The 14,832-nt window shown below is 39.5% G+C and overlaps 1 protein-coding gene and 1 non-coding gene across 2 annotated transcripts in view; one reads left to right on the top strand and one right to left on the bottom strand.

Annotated features, from left to right (window-relative positions):
- KPNA7 (karyopherin subunit alpha 7) overlaps positions 1 to 14,568 on the bottom strand; it is a 32,813-nt gene extending 18,245 nt beyond the window's left edge. Inside the window, exons 1-2 of the mRNA XM_059897805.1 lie at positions 14,503 to 14,568; positions 12,520 to 12,645 (exon numbers count right to left, since the gene is read on the bottom strand). Of these exons, the coding sequence (XP_059753788.1) occupies positions 12,520 to 12,645; positions 14,503 to 14,568 (192 nt within the window). The remainder of the gene's footprint in view (positions 1 to 12,519; positions 12,646 to 14,502) is intronic.
- On the top strand, positions 468 to 658 carry LOC132350061 (U2 spliceosomal RNA). Its single transcript, XR_009497817.1, has one exon. It is a non-coding gene; the product is annotated as a U2 spliceosomal RNA (small nuclear RNA).
- Positions 14,569 to 14,832: the final 264 nt, after the last annotated feature.

Below are 14,832 nucleotides of genomic sequence, written 5' to 3'. Positions count from 1 at the left end.
AGCTGACCACTAAGCTAACTGAGCAGAGAATTCAGTGCCTACACATGACAAAGAATACAAACTTTACAAAATCAACTCAAAAGTCACTGAATGAACAAACAGTGAGCAACAACAAGAAACCCTGGGCAAGGGGTGGGGGGCGCAGATCTTATATCCAAAGTTGCCGCATTATTTTAAATGACTAGTTGTTAAAGAAATTACAAGACATTCAAAGTATAGCACATATACAAGCAAAAAACAAGGCAATTAATAGAAACTGTCCCTGAGGAGCCCAGACATTGGACTTACTAGATAAAGACTTTAAATATGTTCAAAGAACTAAAGGAAAGCATGTCTAAAGAACTAAAGGAAAGTCTAAGACTGATGTCTTAGAGACATAAGAATGATGTCTTAGACACAGAACAAATCATCAGTGAACTTAAGATGGGTCCATTGAGATTAACCAGCATGAGGGAAAAAAAGAATGAATAGAACTTAGCCAAAAGGCCAAGAAGCAAGCGTAGTAGCTATTCCTATCAGTTTAATATCGGATGCATCCTCTATCCAAGGACAATATATTAAATGGATTTTTGGAACTAGGAGATGGAATAGAACTTGCTCCATCCACTCCATGCATTGACCCAGGTATTACAGTACTTCCAGGAATAGTGCACCCCCTTTGAGGGAAATAAAGACTTTTTTTTTTTTTTTAAAGGCAAAAAAAAAAAAAAAATGAAGATTAAACTTAACAGAGCCTTACAGATCAGCAACATATGGATAATAGAATGGAAAAGAGAGAGAAAGGGGCAGAAAGTATATTTGAAGAAATGATTTCCAAAAACATCGCAAATTTGATGAAGAAATTAATCTACACCTCTGAGAAGCTTAATGAACTTCAAACAGGAAAAACTCCAAGAGATCCACACTTAGACACATCATAAAATGTTGGAAGCCAAAAACAAAAAGAGAATCTTGAAATCAGCAAAAGAGAAGCAACTCACCATACACAAGTCCTCAACAAGATCAAGAGCTGATTTATCCCCAGAATGCATAAATGACATATTTAAAATGCTGACAGCAAGTTTGTCAAGCTAGAATTCTATACATGGCAAATTATAATAAAATGGAGAAATTAAGACAGTCTCAGATAAACAAAACCTGAGAGAATCCATTGTCAGCAAACTCACTCTACAAGAAGAGAGTTCTTCAGGTACTAGAAACTAGATAATAACCAAAGACATGAAGAAATCAACAACACCAGAAAGGCAAATATAATGGTAAATATAAAAGACAATATAGTAGATAGCCTCATCCACCAGCAGGCAGACAGCAGAAGCAAGAAGAACTACAATCCTGTAGCCTGTGGAACAAAAACCACATTCACAGAAAGATAGACAAGATGAAAAGGCAGAGGGCTATGTACCAGATGAAGGAACAAGATAAAACCCCAGAAAAACAACTAAATGAAGTGGAGATAGGCAACCTTCCAGAAAAAGAATTCAGAATAATGATGGTGAAGATGATCCAGGACCTCGGAAAAAGAATGGAGGCAAAGCTCGAGAAGATGCAAGAAATGTTTAACAAAGACCTAGAAGAATTAAAGAACAAACAAACAGAGATGAACAATACAATAACTGAAATGAAAACTACACTAGAAAGAATCAATAGCAGAATGACTGAGGCAGAAGAACGGATAAGTGACCTGGAAGACAGAATGGTGGAATCCACTGCTGCGGAACAGATTAAAGAAAAAAGAATGAAAAGAAATGAAGACAGCCGAAGAGACCTCTGGGACAACATTAAATGCAACAACATTCCCATTATAGGGGTCCCAGAAGGAGAAGAGAGAGAGAAAGGACCCAAGAAAATATTTGAAGAGATTATAGTCGAAAACTTCCCTAACATGGGAAAGGAAATAGCCACCCAAGTCCAGGAAGCGCAGAGAGTCCCATACAGGATAAACCCAAGGAGAAACACGCCGAGACACATAGTAATCAAAGTGGCAAAAATTAAAGACAAAGAAAAATTATTGAAAGCAGCAAGGGAAAAACGACAAATAACATACACGGGAACTCCCATAAGGTTAACAGCTGATTTCTCAGCAGAAACTCTACAAGCCAGAAGGGAGTGGAATGATATACTTAAAGTGATGAAAGGGAAGAACCTACAACCAAGATTACTCTACCCGGCAAGGATCTTATTCAGATTTGATGGAGAAATCAAAAGCTTTACAGACAAGCAAAAGCTAAGAGAATTCAGCACCACCAAACCAGCTCTACAACAAATGCTAAAGGAACTTCTCTAAGTGGGAAACACAAGAGAAGAAAAGGACCTACAAAAACAAACCCAAAACAATTAAGAAAATGGTCATAGGAACATACATATCGATAATTACCTTAAACGTGAATGGATTAAATGCTCCAACCAAAAGACACAGGCTTGCTGAATGGAAACAAAAACAAGACCCATATGTATGCTGACTACAAGAGACCCACTTCAGACCTAGGGACACATACAGGCTGAAAGTTAGGGGATGGAAAAAGATATTCCATGCAAATGGAAATCAAAAGAAAGCTGGAGTAGCAATACTCATATCAGAGAAAATAGACTTTAAAATAAAGAATGTTACAAGAGACAAGGAAGGACACTACATAATGATCAAGGGATCAATCCAAGAAGAAGATATAACAATTATAAATATATATGCACCCAACATAGGAGCACCTCAATACATAAGGCAACTGCTAACAGCTATAAAAGAGGAAATCGACAGTAACCCAATAATAGTGGGGGATTTTAACACCTCACTTACACCAATGGACAGATCATCCAAAATGAAAATAAATAAGGAAACAGAAGCTTCAAATGACACAACAGACCAGACAGATTTAATTGATATTTATAGGACATTCCATCCAAAAACAGATTACACTTTCTTCTCAAGTGCACATGGAACATTCTCCAGGATAGATCACATCTTGGGTCACAAATCAAGCCTCAGTAAATTTAAGAAAACTGAAATCATATCAAGCATCTTTTCTGACCACAACGCTATGAGATTAGAAATGAATTACAAGGAAAAAAACGTAAAAAACACAAACACATGGAGGCTAAACAATACGTTACTAAATAACCAAGAGATCACTGAAGAAATCAAAGAGTAAATAAAAAAATACCTACAGACAAATGACAATGAAAACACGATGATCCAAAACCTATGGGATGCAGCAAAAGCAGCTCTAAGAGGGAAGTTTATAGCTATACAAGCCTACCTCAAGAAACAAGAAAAATCTCAAATAAACAATCTAACCTTACACCTGAAGGAACTAGAGAAAGAAGAACAAACAAAACCTAAAGTTAGCAGAAGGAAAGAAATCATAAAGATGAGAGCAGAAATAAATGAAATACAAACAAAGAAAACAATAGCAAAGATCAATAAAACTAAAAGCTGGTTCTTTGAGAAGATAAACAAAATTGATAAACCACTAGCCAGACTCATCAAAAAAAAGAGGGAGAGGACTCAAATCAATAAAATTAGAAACGAAAATGAAGAAGTTACAACAGACACCGCAGAAATACAAAGCATCCTAAGAGACTACTACAAGCAACTCTATGCCAATAAAATGGACAACCTGGAAAAATGGACAACTTCTTAGAAAGGTATAACGTTCCAAGACAGAACCAGGAAGAAATAGAAGATATGAACAGACCAATCACAAGTAGTGAAATTGAAACTGTGATTAAAAATCTTCCAACAAACAAAAGTCCAGGACCAGATGGCCTCACAGGTGAATTCTATCAAACATTTAGAGAAAAGCTAACACCCATCCTTCTCAAACTCTTCCAAAAAATTACGGAGGAAAGAACACTCCCAAACTCATTCTATGAGGCCACCATCAACCTGATACCAAAACCAGACAAAGATACTACAAAAAAAGAAAATTGCAGACCAATATCACTGATGAATATAGATGCAAAAATCCTCAACAAAATATTAGCAAACAGAATCCAACAACACATTAAAAGGATCATACACCATGATCAAGTGGGATTTATCCAGGGATGCAAGGATTCTTCAATATACGCAAATCAATCAATGTGATACACCATATTAACAAATTGAAGGATAAAAACCATATGATCATCTCAATAGACGCAGAAAAAGCTTTTGACAAAATTCAACACCCATTTCTGATAAAAACTCTCCAGAAAGTTGGCATAGAGGGAACCAACCTCAACATAATAAAGGCCATATATGAGAAACCCACAGCAAACATCATTCTCAATGGTGAAAAACTGAAAGCATTTCCTCTAAGATCAGGAAGAAGACAAGTATATCCACTCTCACCACTATTATTCAACATAGTTTTGGAAGTCCTAGCCATGGCAATCAGAGAAGAAAAAGAAATAAAAGGAATACAAATTGGAAAAGAAGAAGTAAAACTGTCACTGTTTGCAGATGACATGATACTATACATAGACAATCCTAAAGATGCCACCAGAAAACTACTAGAGCTAATCAATGAATTTGGTAAAGTTGCAGGATACAAAATTAATGCACAGAAATCTCTTGCATTCCTATACGCTAATGATGAAAAATGTGAAAGAGAAATTAAGGAAACACTCCCATTTACCACTGCAACAAAAAGAATAAAATACCCAGGAATAAACCTACCTAGGGAGACAAAAGACCTGTATGCAGAAAACTATAAGACACTGATGAAAGAAATTAAAGATGATACCAACAGGTGGAGAGATATACCATGTTCTTGGATTGGAAGAATCAATGTTGTGAAAATGACTATACTACCCAAAGCAATCTGCAGATGCAATGCAATCCCTATCAAATTACCAATGGCATTTTTTATGGAACTAGAACAGAAAATCTTTAAATTTGTATGGAGACACAAAAGACCCCGAATAGCCAAAGCAGTCTTGAGGGAAAAAAGCGGAGATGGAGGAATCAAGACTCCCTGACTTCAGACTATACTACAAAGCTACAGTAATCAAGACAATATGGTACTGGCACAAAAACAGAAATATAGATCAATGGAACAAGATAGAAAGCCCAGAGATAAACCCACGCACCTATGGTCAACTAATCTATGACAAAGGAGGAAACGATACACAATGGAGAAAAGACAGTCTCTTCAATAAGTGGTGCTGGGAAAACTGGACAGCTACATGTAAAAGAATGAAATTAGAACACTCCCTAACACCATGCACAAAAATAAACTCAAAATGGATTAAAGACCTAAATGTAAGGCCAGACACTATAAAACTATTAGAGGAAAACATAGGCAGAACACTCTATGACATAAATCACAGCAAGATCCTTTTTGACTCACCTCCTAGAGAAATGGAAATAAAAACAAAAATAAACAAATGGGACCTAATGAAACTTCAAAGCTTTTGCACAACAAAGGAAACCATAAACAAGACGAAAAGACAATCCTCAGAATGGGAGAAAATATTTGCAAGTGAAGCAACTGACAAAGGATTAATCTCCAAAATTTACCAGCAGCTCATGCAGCTTAATATCAAAAAAACAAACAACCCAATCCAAAAAGGGGCAGAAGACCTAATAGACATTTCTCCAAAGAAGATATACAGATTGCCAACAAACACATGAAAGAATGCTCAACATCACTAATCATTAGAGAAATGCAAATCAAAACTACAATGAGGTATCACCTCACACCAGTCAGAATGGCCATCATCAGAAAATCTACAAACAACAAATGCTGGAGAGGGTGTGGAGAAAAGGGAACCCTCTTGCACTGCTGGTGGGAATATAAATTGATACAGGCACTATGGAGAACAGTATGGAGGTTCCTTAAAAAACTAAAAATAGAATTACCATATGACCCAGAAATCCCACTACTGGCCATATACCCAGAGAAAACCATAATTCAAAAAGACACATGCACCCCAATGTTCATTGCAGCACTATTTACGATGGCCAGGTCATGGAAGCAACCTAAATGCCCATCGACAGACAAATGGATAAAGAAGATGTCGTACATATATACAATGGAATATTACTCAGCCATAAAAAGGAACGAAATTGGGTCATTTGTCAAGACGTGGATGGATCTAGAGAGTGTCATAGTGTGTGAAGTAAGTCAGAAAGAGAAAAACAAATATCGTATACTAACACATATATGTGGAACCTAGAAAAATGGTACAGATGAACCAGTTTGCAGGGCAGAAATTGAGACACAGATGTAGAGAACAAATGTATGGACACCAAGAGGGGAAAGCGGCAGGGGGTGGGGGTGTGATGAATTGGGCAATTGGGATTGACATGTATACACTGATGTGGATAAAACTGATGACTAATAAGAGCCTGCTGTATAGAAAAATAAATTAAATAAAATTCAAAAATCAAAAAAAAAAAAAAAGAAAAATGAGGACATGCATAGAACAGACCTGACCTAACACACAGCTTGGAACCAAAAATAAAATAAAATAAAATAAAAATAAAAAATAAAAAAATAAGACAGTATAAATGTAGTTGTTATTGTAAGTCTTTCTTCTGACTTAAAAGACAACTGCATAAAGCAATAATTATAAACCTATATTAATGGGTACATGATGTGTAAAGAGGTAACTTGGATGATAATGAGAGCAAAAGCAGAGAGGGAATAAAGTTATATAGGAGTATTGTTTTATATACTATTGAAATTAAAATGGTATTACTCCAAACTAAATAACCAATGGATAAAAAGAAGAAAATTCCAGGGAACTTAGAAAATACTTTGAGATGAATGGAAAAAATACATACAATATACCAAAACCAATGAGATGTAACTAAAGCAGAGCACAGAGGGAAATATGTAGCCATAAATGCAAGTATTGAAAAAGTAGAAAGCTCTCAAATCCATGACCTAACTTCCTACTTTAAAATATTAGAAATGAAAGAAAATTAAACCCAAAAAAAAAAATCAGAAGAAAGGAAATATTAAATACTAGAGTGGAAATAAATGAAACAGAATGAAAAAATTAGAGAGGAAAAAAATAATCAATGAAACTAAAAGTTGGCTCAAAAGAGCAACATAAATGACAGATCTTTAGCTAGACTGACCAAGAGAAAAATAGATGAGACTCAAGTTACTAAAACCAGGAATAAAATTGGGAACATTACTACTGAATTAACAGAAATAAACAAGATTAGAGACACTATGAAAAAAGTATACAAACAAATTAAATAATCTAGATGAAAGGGACAAATTCCTAGAAACACAAACCAAAAGTGGCTAAAAAATAGAAAATCTGAATAGAACTATAACAAGAGATTGAATTATTAATTTTTTTAAAATTCCACAAAGAGAAGCCCAGATACAAAAGGCTCCACTGGTGAATCTTCACAAACATTTAAAGAAGAAATAACAGCAATCCCTCACAAATGCTTCCAAAAAATAGAAGAGGGAACTTTCTAGCTCATTCTATGAGTCCAGTATTACCCCAATATCAAACTGGACAAAGATATTACAAGAGGAAGTACAGACCAGTATCCCTCATGAATATATCTTAAAATCCTCAACAAATTCTAGAAAACAAAATGCATCAACACATGAATAGGATTATACATCATAACCAATTGGGATTTAACCCAGGAATGCAAGGGTGGCTCAACCTATGAAAATCAATGTAGCACACCATATCAATAGAATATATGGGGAAAAAAACACGATCATCTCCACAACTGCAGGAAAAGATTTGACAAGATCCAGCACCCTTTCATGATTAAAAAAAAAGAAAAGCATTCAACACAAACTAGGAATAAAAGGGAACTTCCTCAATCTAACAAAGGCATCTACAAAAAACTCACAGCTAGCGTCATACTCAATGGTAAGTGAATGAAAACTTCCCCCCTAAGATCAGGAACAGCATAGGATATCCACTCTTGCCACTTTTATTCAACACAGTATTGAAGTTCAAGACAGGTTAATTAAGCAAGAAAAAGAAATTAAAGGCATCTAGATTGGAAAGAAAGTAGTAAAACTCTGTCTGTGTGCAGATGACATGATCTTGAATATAGAAAATCTTAAGGAATCCACACACCAAAATTTAGAGCTAATAGACAAGGTTCAGCTAGGTTTCAGGATAACATAGAAAGATCAGTTCTTTTTCTGTACACTAGCAATGAACAATACAAAATTGAAATTAAGAAAATAAGTTTATTTACAGTAGCATCAAAAAGAATAAAATACTTAGGAGTAAATTGAACAAAAGAAGCACAATGCTTATATGCTGAAAACTATTTTTAAAAATTAGAGAAGACTTAAATACATTGAAAAATATCCTATGTTCATAAACTGGAAGACTTAACATTGTTAAGATAGCAATACTCGGGCTTCCCTGGTGGCGCAGTGGTTGGGAATCCACCTGCCAATGCAGGGGACACGGGTTCGAGCCCTGGTCTGGGAGGATCCCACATGCCGCGGAGCAGCTGGGCCCGTGAGCCACAATTACTGAGCCTGTGCGTCTGGAGCCTGTGCTCTGTAACAAGAGAGGCTGTGATAGTGAGAGGCCCGCACACTGCGATGAAGAGTGGCCCCCGCTTGCCGCAACTAGAGAAAGCCCGTGCACAGAAACGAAGACCCAACACAGCCAAAAATAAATAAATAAATTAATTAATTAAAAAAAAAAAAAGATAGCAATACTCCACAAACTGATCAATGCAACCTCCATCAAAATCTGAGCTTCCTTTAGTGAAAAAATTGACAAGCCAATTCTAAAATTCATATAGAAATGCAAGGGATCCCAAAGAGCCAAAATAATCTTGGGGGAAAAAAAGAACAAAACTGGAGGACCCACACTTTCCAATTTCAAAACCTACTACAAAGCTACAGTAATCAAGTCTGTTGTGCTGGCATAAGGATAAACATATAGATCAATGGTAGAAAATCCATAGTCCACAAATAAACTCTCACATTTATGGTCAACTGATGTTTGACAAGAGTGTTAAGACCATTCAATGGAGAAAGAATAGCCTTTATGGTGCTGGGACAACAGGACATCTATATGTAAAACAATGAAGTTGGATCCCTACTCATACCACTTACAAAGACTAACTCAAAATGGCTGAAAGACCTAAACATAAGAGCTAAAACTATAAAACTTTTAGAAGGAAACATAGGCATAAATCTTGGTGACTTTGGATTAGGCAATGGATTTTTAGATATGATACCTAAAGCACAAGCAAACCAAAGACAAAATATAGATAAATTGGACTGTTTCATAATTTAAAACATTTGTGTTTCAAAGAGTCTATCAAGAAAGTAAAAGGACAGCCCACAGAATGGGAGAAAAGATTTGCAAATCACATAACTGGTAAGGGTCTAATGTTCAGAATATATAAAGAGCTCTTTCAACTCAATAAAAAGACAAATTACTTGATTTTAAAAATTGTCAAAGGGTTTGAATAGACATTTCTCGAAAGGAGAGATACAAATAGCCAGTAAGCACGTGAAAAACTGCTCATCATCATTAGTCATTAGGAAAACATCAAAATTACAGTACAACCTTTCACACCCATAAAATGGCTCTAATCCAAAAATGGAGAATAACAAGTGTTGGTAAGGATGTAAGAATGTACAGTGATGCAGCTGCTTTGGAAACAAGTTTGGCAGCATATCTGTTTCCTATTGCTACTGTAAAAAATTACCAGAAATTTATTAGCTTAAAACAAAGTTACAGCCTATGGTTCTAGGGGTCAGAAATTCATGATCAGTTTCATTGGACTAAAGTCAAGATGTTGGCAGAGCTGTTTCCTCCTGGAGGCTCTGAGAGGAGAGTCTATTTCCTTGCCTTTTTCAGCCTCTAGTGGGGCTTCCTGTGTTGCTTGGCCTTTGACCCGTCCCATCTTCAAGGCGCTACATGCTCATCTCTGCTTTTGCTCTGCCTTGTCTTTCATCCTTCTTATTATTATAAGGACAGATGTGATTACATTGGGCCCATCCAGATAATCCAGGATAATTTCCACATCTCAAGATCCTTAATCTGGGAACTTCCCTGGTGGCGCAGTGGTTAAGAATCCGCCTGCCAATGCAGGGGACACGGGTTCAAGCCCTGGTCGGGGAAGATCCCACATGCCACGGAGCAACTAAGCCCATGCGCCACAACTACTGAGCTTGTGCTCTAGAGCCTGTGAGCCACAACTACTGAGCCCGCGTGCCAAGAGCCCATGCTCCACAACAAGAGAAGCCATCGCCATGAGAAGCCCGGGCACCACAACAAAGAGTAGCCCCCGCTCGCCACAACTAGAGAAAGCTTGCACACAGCAACAAAGACCCAGCACAGCCAAAAAAAAGAGAAAGATCCTTAATCTAACCACATCTACAAAATCCCTTTTGTCATATAAGGTAACATTCACAGGTTCTGGGGATTAGGATAGGGAGATATTGGGGTTGGGGGGACATTATTCAGCTCACCACAAGCACTGCCTCAAAGAGTTAAAGTTAGAATTATCATACGACCCAGCAATTCTACTGCTACATATACCTGACACAACTGAAAATATATCCAGACAAAAACCTGTGCATAAAACGTTCATAGTGGGGAGCTGGTGGTCCAGTGGTAAAGAATCCACCTTCCAACGCAGGGGACGAGGCTTCGATCCCTGGTCAGGGGACTAAGATTCAACATGCCACAGGGCAACTAAGCCCATGCGCCACAACTACTAAGCTGGTGCACCTCAACGAGAGAGGCTGTGTGCCGCAAACTACAGAGCCCACGCGCCCTGGAGCCTGCACGCCACAACTAGAGAGAGAAAACCCACACACCACAACTAGAGAGAAGCCTGTGCACCGCAACAAAGAGCCCGCGTGTCACAACGAAAGATCCCACATGCCTCAAGGAAGGTCCTGCATGCCACAACTAAGGCCCGATGCAGCCAAAAATAAAAAAAACTAAAAAATAAAAATAAATTTTTTTGAGAAAAAAAAAAAAAAGACGTTCATAGTGGCATTACTTATAACACCCCAAAAATGGAAACAATCCAAATGTCCATCAACTAATGAATGAACAAACAAAATGTGGTATACAATGAAATATTATTCACCCACAAAAAGGAAAGTACTGGGCTTCCCTGGTGGCGCAGTGGTTGAGAATCTGCCTGCTAATGCAGGGGACGCGGGATCTAGCCCTGGTCTGGGAAGATCCCACATGCCGCGGAGCAACTAGGCCCGTGAGCCACAACTACTGAGCCTGCGCGTCTGAAGCCTGTGCTCCGCAACAAGAGAAGCCGCGATAGTGAGAGGCCTGCACACCGCGATGAAGAGTGGCCCCCGCTCGCTGCAACTAGAGAAAGCCCTCGCACAGAAACGAAGACCCAACACAGCCAAAAATAAATAAATAAATAAAAATAGTAAAAGCTCTGTTTAAAAAAAAGGAAAGTACTGACACATGCTACAACATCAATGAACCTTGCAAACATTTTGCTGACGGAAAGAAGCCAGGCACAAAAAGCTACGTATTATATGATTCCATTTATACGAAATATCCAGAATAGGTAAATCCACAGAGACAAAGTAGATTCGTGGTCACCAGAGGCTGGGGGAAGGAGGAGTGAGGAGTGACTGCTTCGTGGGTGTGGGGTTTCTACTGAGGTGATGAGTATATTCTGAAATTAGTAAGCGGTGATGGTCTCACCACCTTGTGAACATACTAGAAACCACTGATTATAGTCTTTAAAAGGGTGAATTCTGTGGTATATGAATTAGAATTTTAAAAGGAACATGCTAATATAGGATAAAAAAGAAAACTGTTTCATAGTTTTGTTTCATAGTTTCGTCTTCCTTGGGTGGCAGGAATCCTAAGGAATCCTCTAGACGGATGAAGCTGGGTAGAGTAGGGTTCAGAGCCCTACGGCAATTCAAAGAATGATCACAGCCATCCCATTTGGTGGACAGTAGAACATCATGGGATCCACTTGCCCAGACTGAACCAATCTCTGCCCTCTAAGAGCCTTAATCCTAGCAGGATGCAAGGATGCATATGGATAGTTAACATAACAGATCATAAAAGACATGAAGACACAACACCATCAGAGTTCTAACCCTCCTAAGTCAGGGCATTCTGCAAAAGATTCACCACAACAATATTGGCCTGGAAGTACCCCAGGATTTGCCTTGAGTGAGGCTGGGGCGGATGGAGAATGGAAGCTAGATGACAGCATTCAAGTCCTAGGTAAGACGTGACACGTCGAGTGACCATATGCCTCCAGTGAGGGAGAACCTCCATGACCCCTCATTTCCTGCTTCCGGCTGAATGGCAGCAAGTGAATTTTCAATGAGACGCAGCATCTTCTCCACCCCCTGTTAGAACATAGATCCCAGACTCACGGCCACAAAGCTAATGACACTTAGCTTTCTGAAAACACCAGTTTAGTTCTAATCACCATCTCTCTACCCCTTTCCTTAAAGGGCCTCCATTAGAGCTTGCAAGTTCTGAATCAAACATTTTCAAGGCAGAGAAACTTACTAAGGACGTATTTTATACCCAACTGCTCTAAATGCCATGTTCCCGACGTACCCCTTTGGTCTGTTGCTCAGAAGGGTCAGGGGAGACATCCGTGATGTTTCTCCTCTTCAAGGACTGCTCATCCTTCTTGGCTTTCCGGAGCTCCAGGCTGACTGCTATCCTCTGCTGCCGCCTCATCTAATGAGGAAAAGAATGGGAGCCCTTAGAGCTGGGAAGTCAGGTTGTCACCCTGTTTAGCCTTTAGAGCACACTTCAAAGCATCCAATTTCACTTTTACAGATGCAACAGGCTGGAAGAGTTCAGATCACACAGCTAGTCAATAGTCAGCTCAGCTAGCCTCCTCTGCTTCTTTCTCCTCCTCCACCACCTCTAGCGAGATCGTCAATCTTCCTCCCAAAGTGAAGGAAGACCATGCACACCCACTGGCCAGCCAGGATTCTCAGGTGTAGAGACATCTGAGCAAAGCATCCCATTGCCCTGAATCTGAGCACATCTTCATTGGTGCCGATTGCTTCCAGAGAAGCAGGCCTGTGCCTTCTAGCTGTGGGCACCCGGGTGGGGCAGGGGACTGAAGGGAGCACCCCGGCCCCAGATGTCCTTGACCATTTCCACTGCTGGGAATCAGCCTATAGGTCATGCAAACCTTGATCCAATCCCAAGAGTTTTACTTGGACACCAGACTGTGGAAGATGGAAATTCTACAAACAAACAAACCCCCCTTTTCTTCTCTTATCAGGCAAAACTCAGACCTTACCGTATTGAGAATCCTGGGGAAATGATCTAATCTTTATGGATAGATGAGTTTTGGGTTGAAGACTTTAAAATATTAATTATAAGGAAGTCAGTGTGTATTAGATACTTCTGGTTCCTTAAAGAAGCTATTTGAGCCTTGCTTGAAACTAGGGTCAATGGGAATTCCCTGGTGGTCCAGCGGTTAGCACTTGGCGCTTTCACTGCTGGGGACCGGGGTTCAATCCCTGGTCGGGGAACTAAGATCCCGCAAGCCGTGCGGCACAGCCAAAAAAAAAAAAAAAAAGAAAATAGGGTCATTGTGGTGTTATCTGGAAAGGCGAGGACACGCTGGGGACCTATGGAGCCAGTTGTCGTGTTGCTCCCATCACTAAGCGGCCCTTCCCCATAGAGAATTTGGTACCTTTGGCTTCTACCTTCTCATCTCCTGGACCTTCCCGCTGCTGTCCCCATAGAGGGTTTGATTTCTTTGTTCTAATTGGTTTCCTTTAATCTGTGGTGGTCTTGGAAGCCAGACAAGCCAAGCTTGTTGGAAAGGGCGTAAGTAAGCGGGATTTGGCTTTGGATGGTGTTCAACTGGGCGGCTATGCCCTTGTGTTCTCCTTATCCTCAGCTGCCTTTCAGATTCCCAAGGCGTAGCCAGCTTGATATGTCAGTCAAGATACATAGATATAGGACACAGCGCTAGACAGAAAACCTGGAGACCAGAGAAGCTGAATGAGAGATTCACGAACAGCACAGCCTCCCTGGCCCAGCGCTCGTGCTCATCCCAGTAGAGAGAGCAGTCTGGGCTTTTCACTTCTGAGTCCTATTTCTCTTCAAGGCATGCTGGTTGGTACCTGTATTCCCAACATCTTAGCTCCTTGGTAAGCCCCCTTGACATGCAGAGCTGCAGGTAAGCATCTATATACCAGGCACTTGATGATGCTACCCAGGTCCTAAGAGGTAGGTATCAGCCCTGTTTTATAGATGAAGAAACTGAGGCTCTGAAGTTCAATAGTTTCAAGATCACATGGAGACCTTGATTTGAGTCTACAGTTGTCCGACTAAGTCCGTGAGGTTTGATCCTCCCCACCTTCAATATTTTACTATGAAATTTTCAGATATACAGAAAAGTTAAAAGGATTATTCAATGACCATCCATGCACTTACCCACAATGAACATTCTGCTATACTTGCTCGTTCACCCCATCTAGCCCACTCTCCACTAGTTTTAATGCATTTCAACCATGTGCTTTTTACCGCACCCATCCTTGATAGAGTAAGGTATCGCTTCATACTCACAGATGCATCTTTGCCACGATACTTAAATTTTCTCAGCCTCTCTTCCGGAGCTTCTAAAGTCGGCATATTGACTAGAAGAAGTAAAGCACCTGTAGGTAGGACAGTTCCAAAGAGATTTTCAGTGCCCAGTATGTGGTTACCATGTTAAAGCCATCCGGGCTGTAAGCCCTTAAAGGACCCACAGTGGAACAGAGAGCAGCATCCACAGGCGTCACATGCCAGTTCAATAGGCAATGAGCATCATGGGAACTCAGAGGGGACCAGCCCTGGGCTACAGGAGTAAGGGATATCTTTTTAGGGGCAGTTTGGCTTGAACTGGGCTTTTGATGG

Source organism: Balaenoptera ricei, chromosome 15 (genome assembly GCF_028023285.1).
Source record: "Balaenoptera ricei isolate mBalRic1 chromosome 15, mBalRic1.hap2, whole genome shotgun sequence".
Classification (NCBI taxonomy): domain Eukaryota; kingdom Metazoa; phylum Chordata; class Mammalia; order Artiodactyla; family Balaenopteridae; genus Balaenoptera; species Balaenoptera ricei.
Note: the sequence above shows the minus strand (reverse complement) of the source record. Positions and strands in the feature narration are given on the sequence as shown.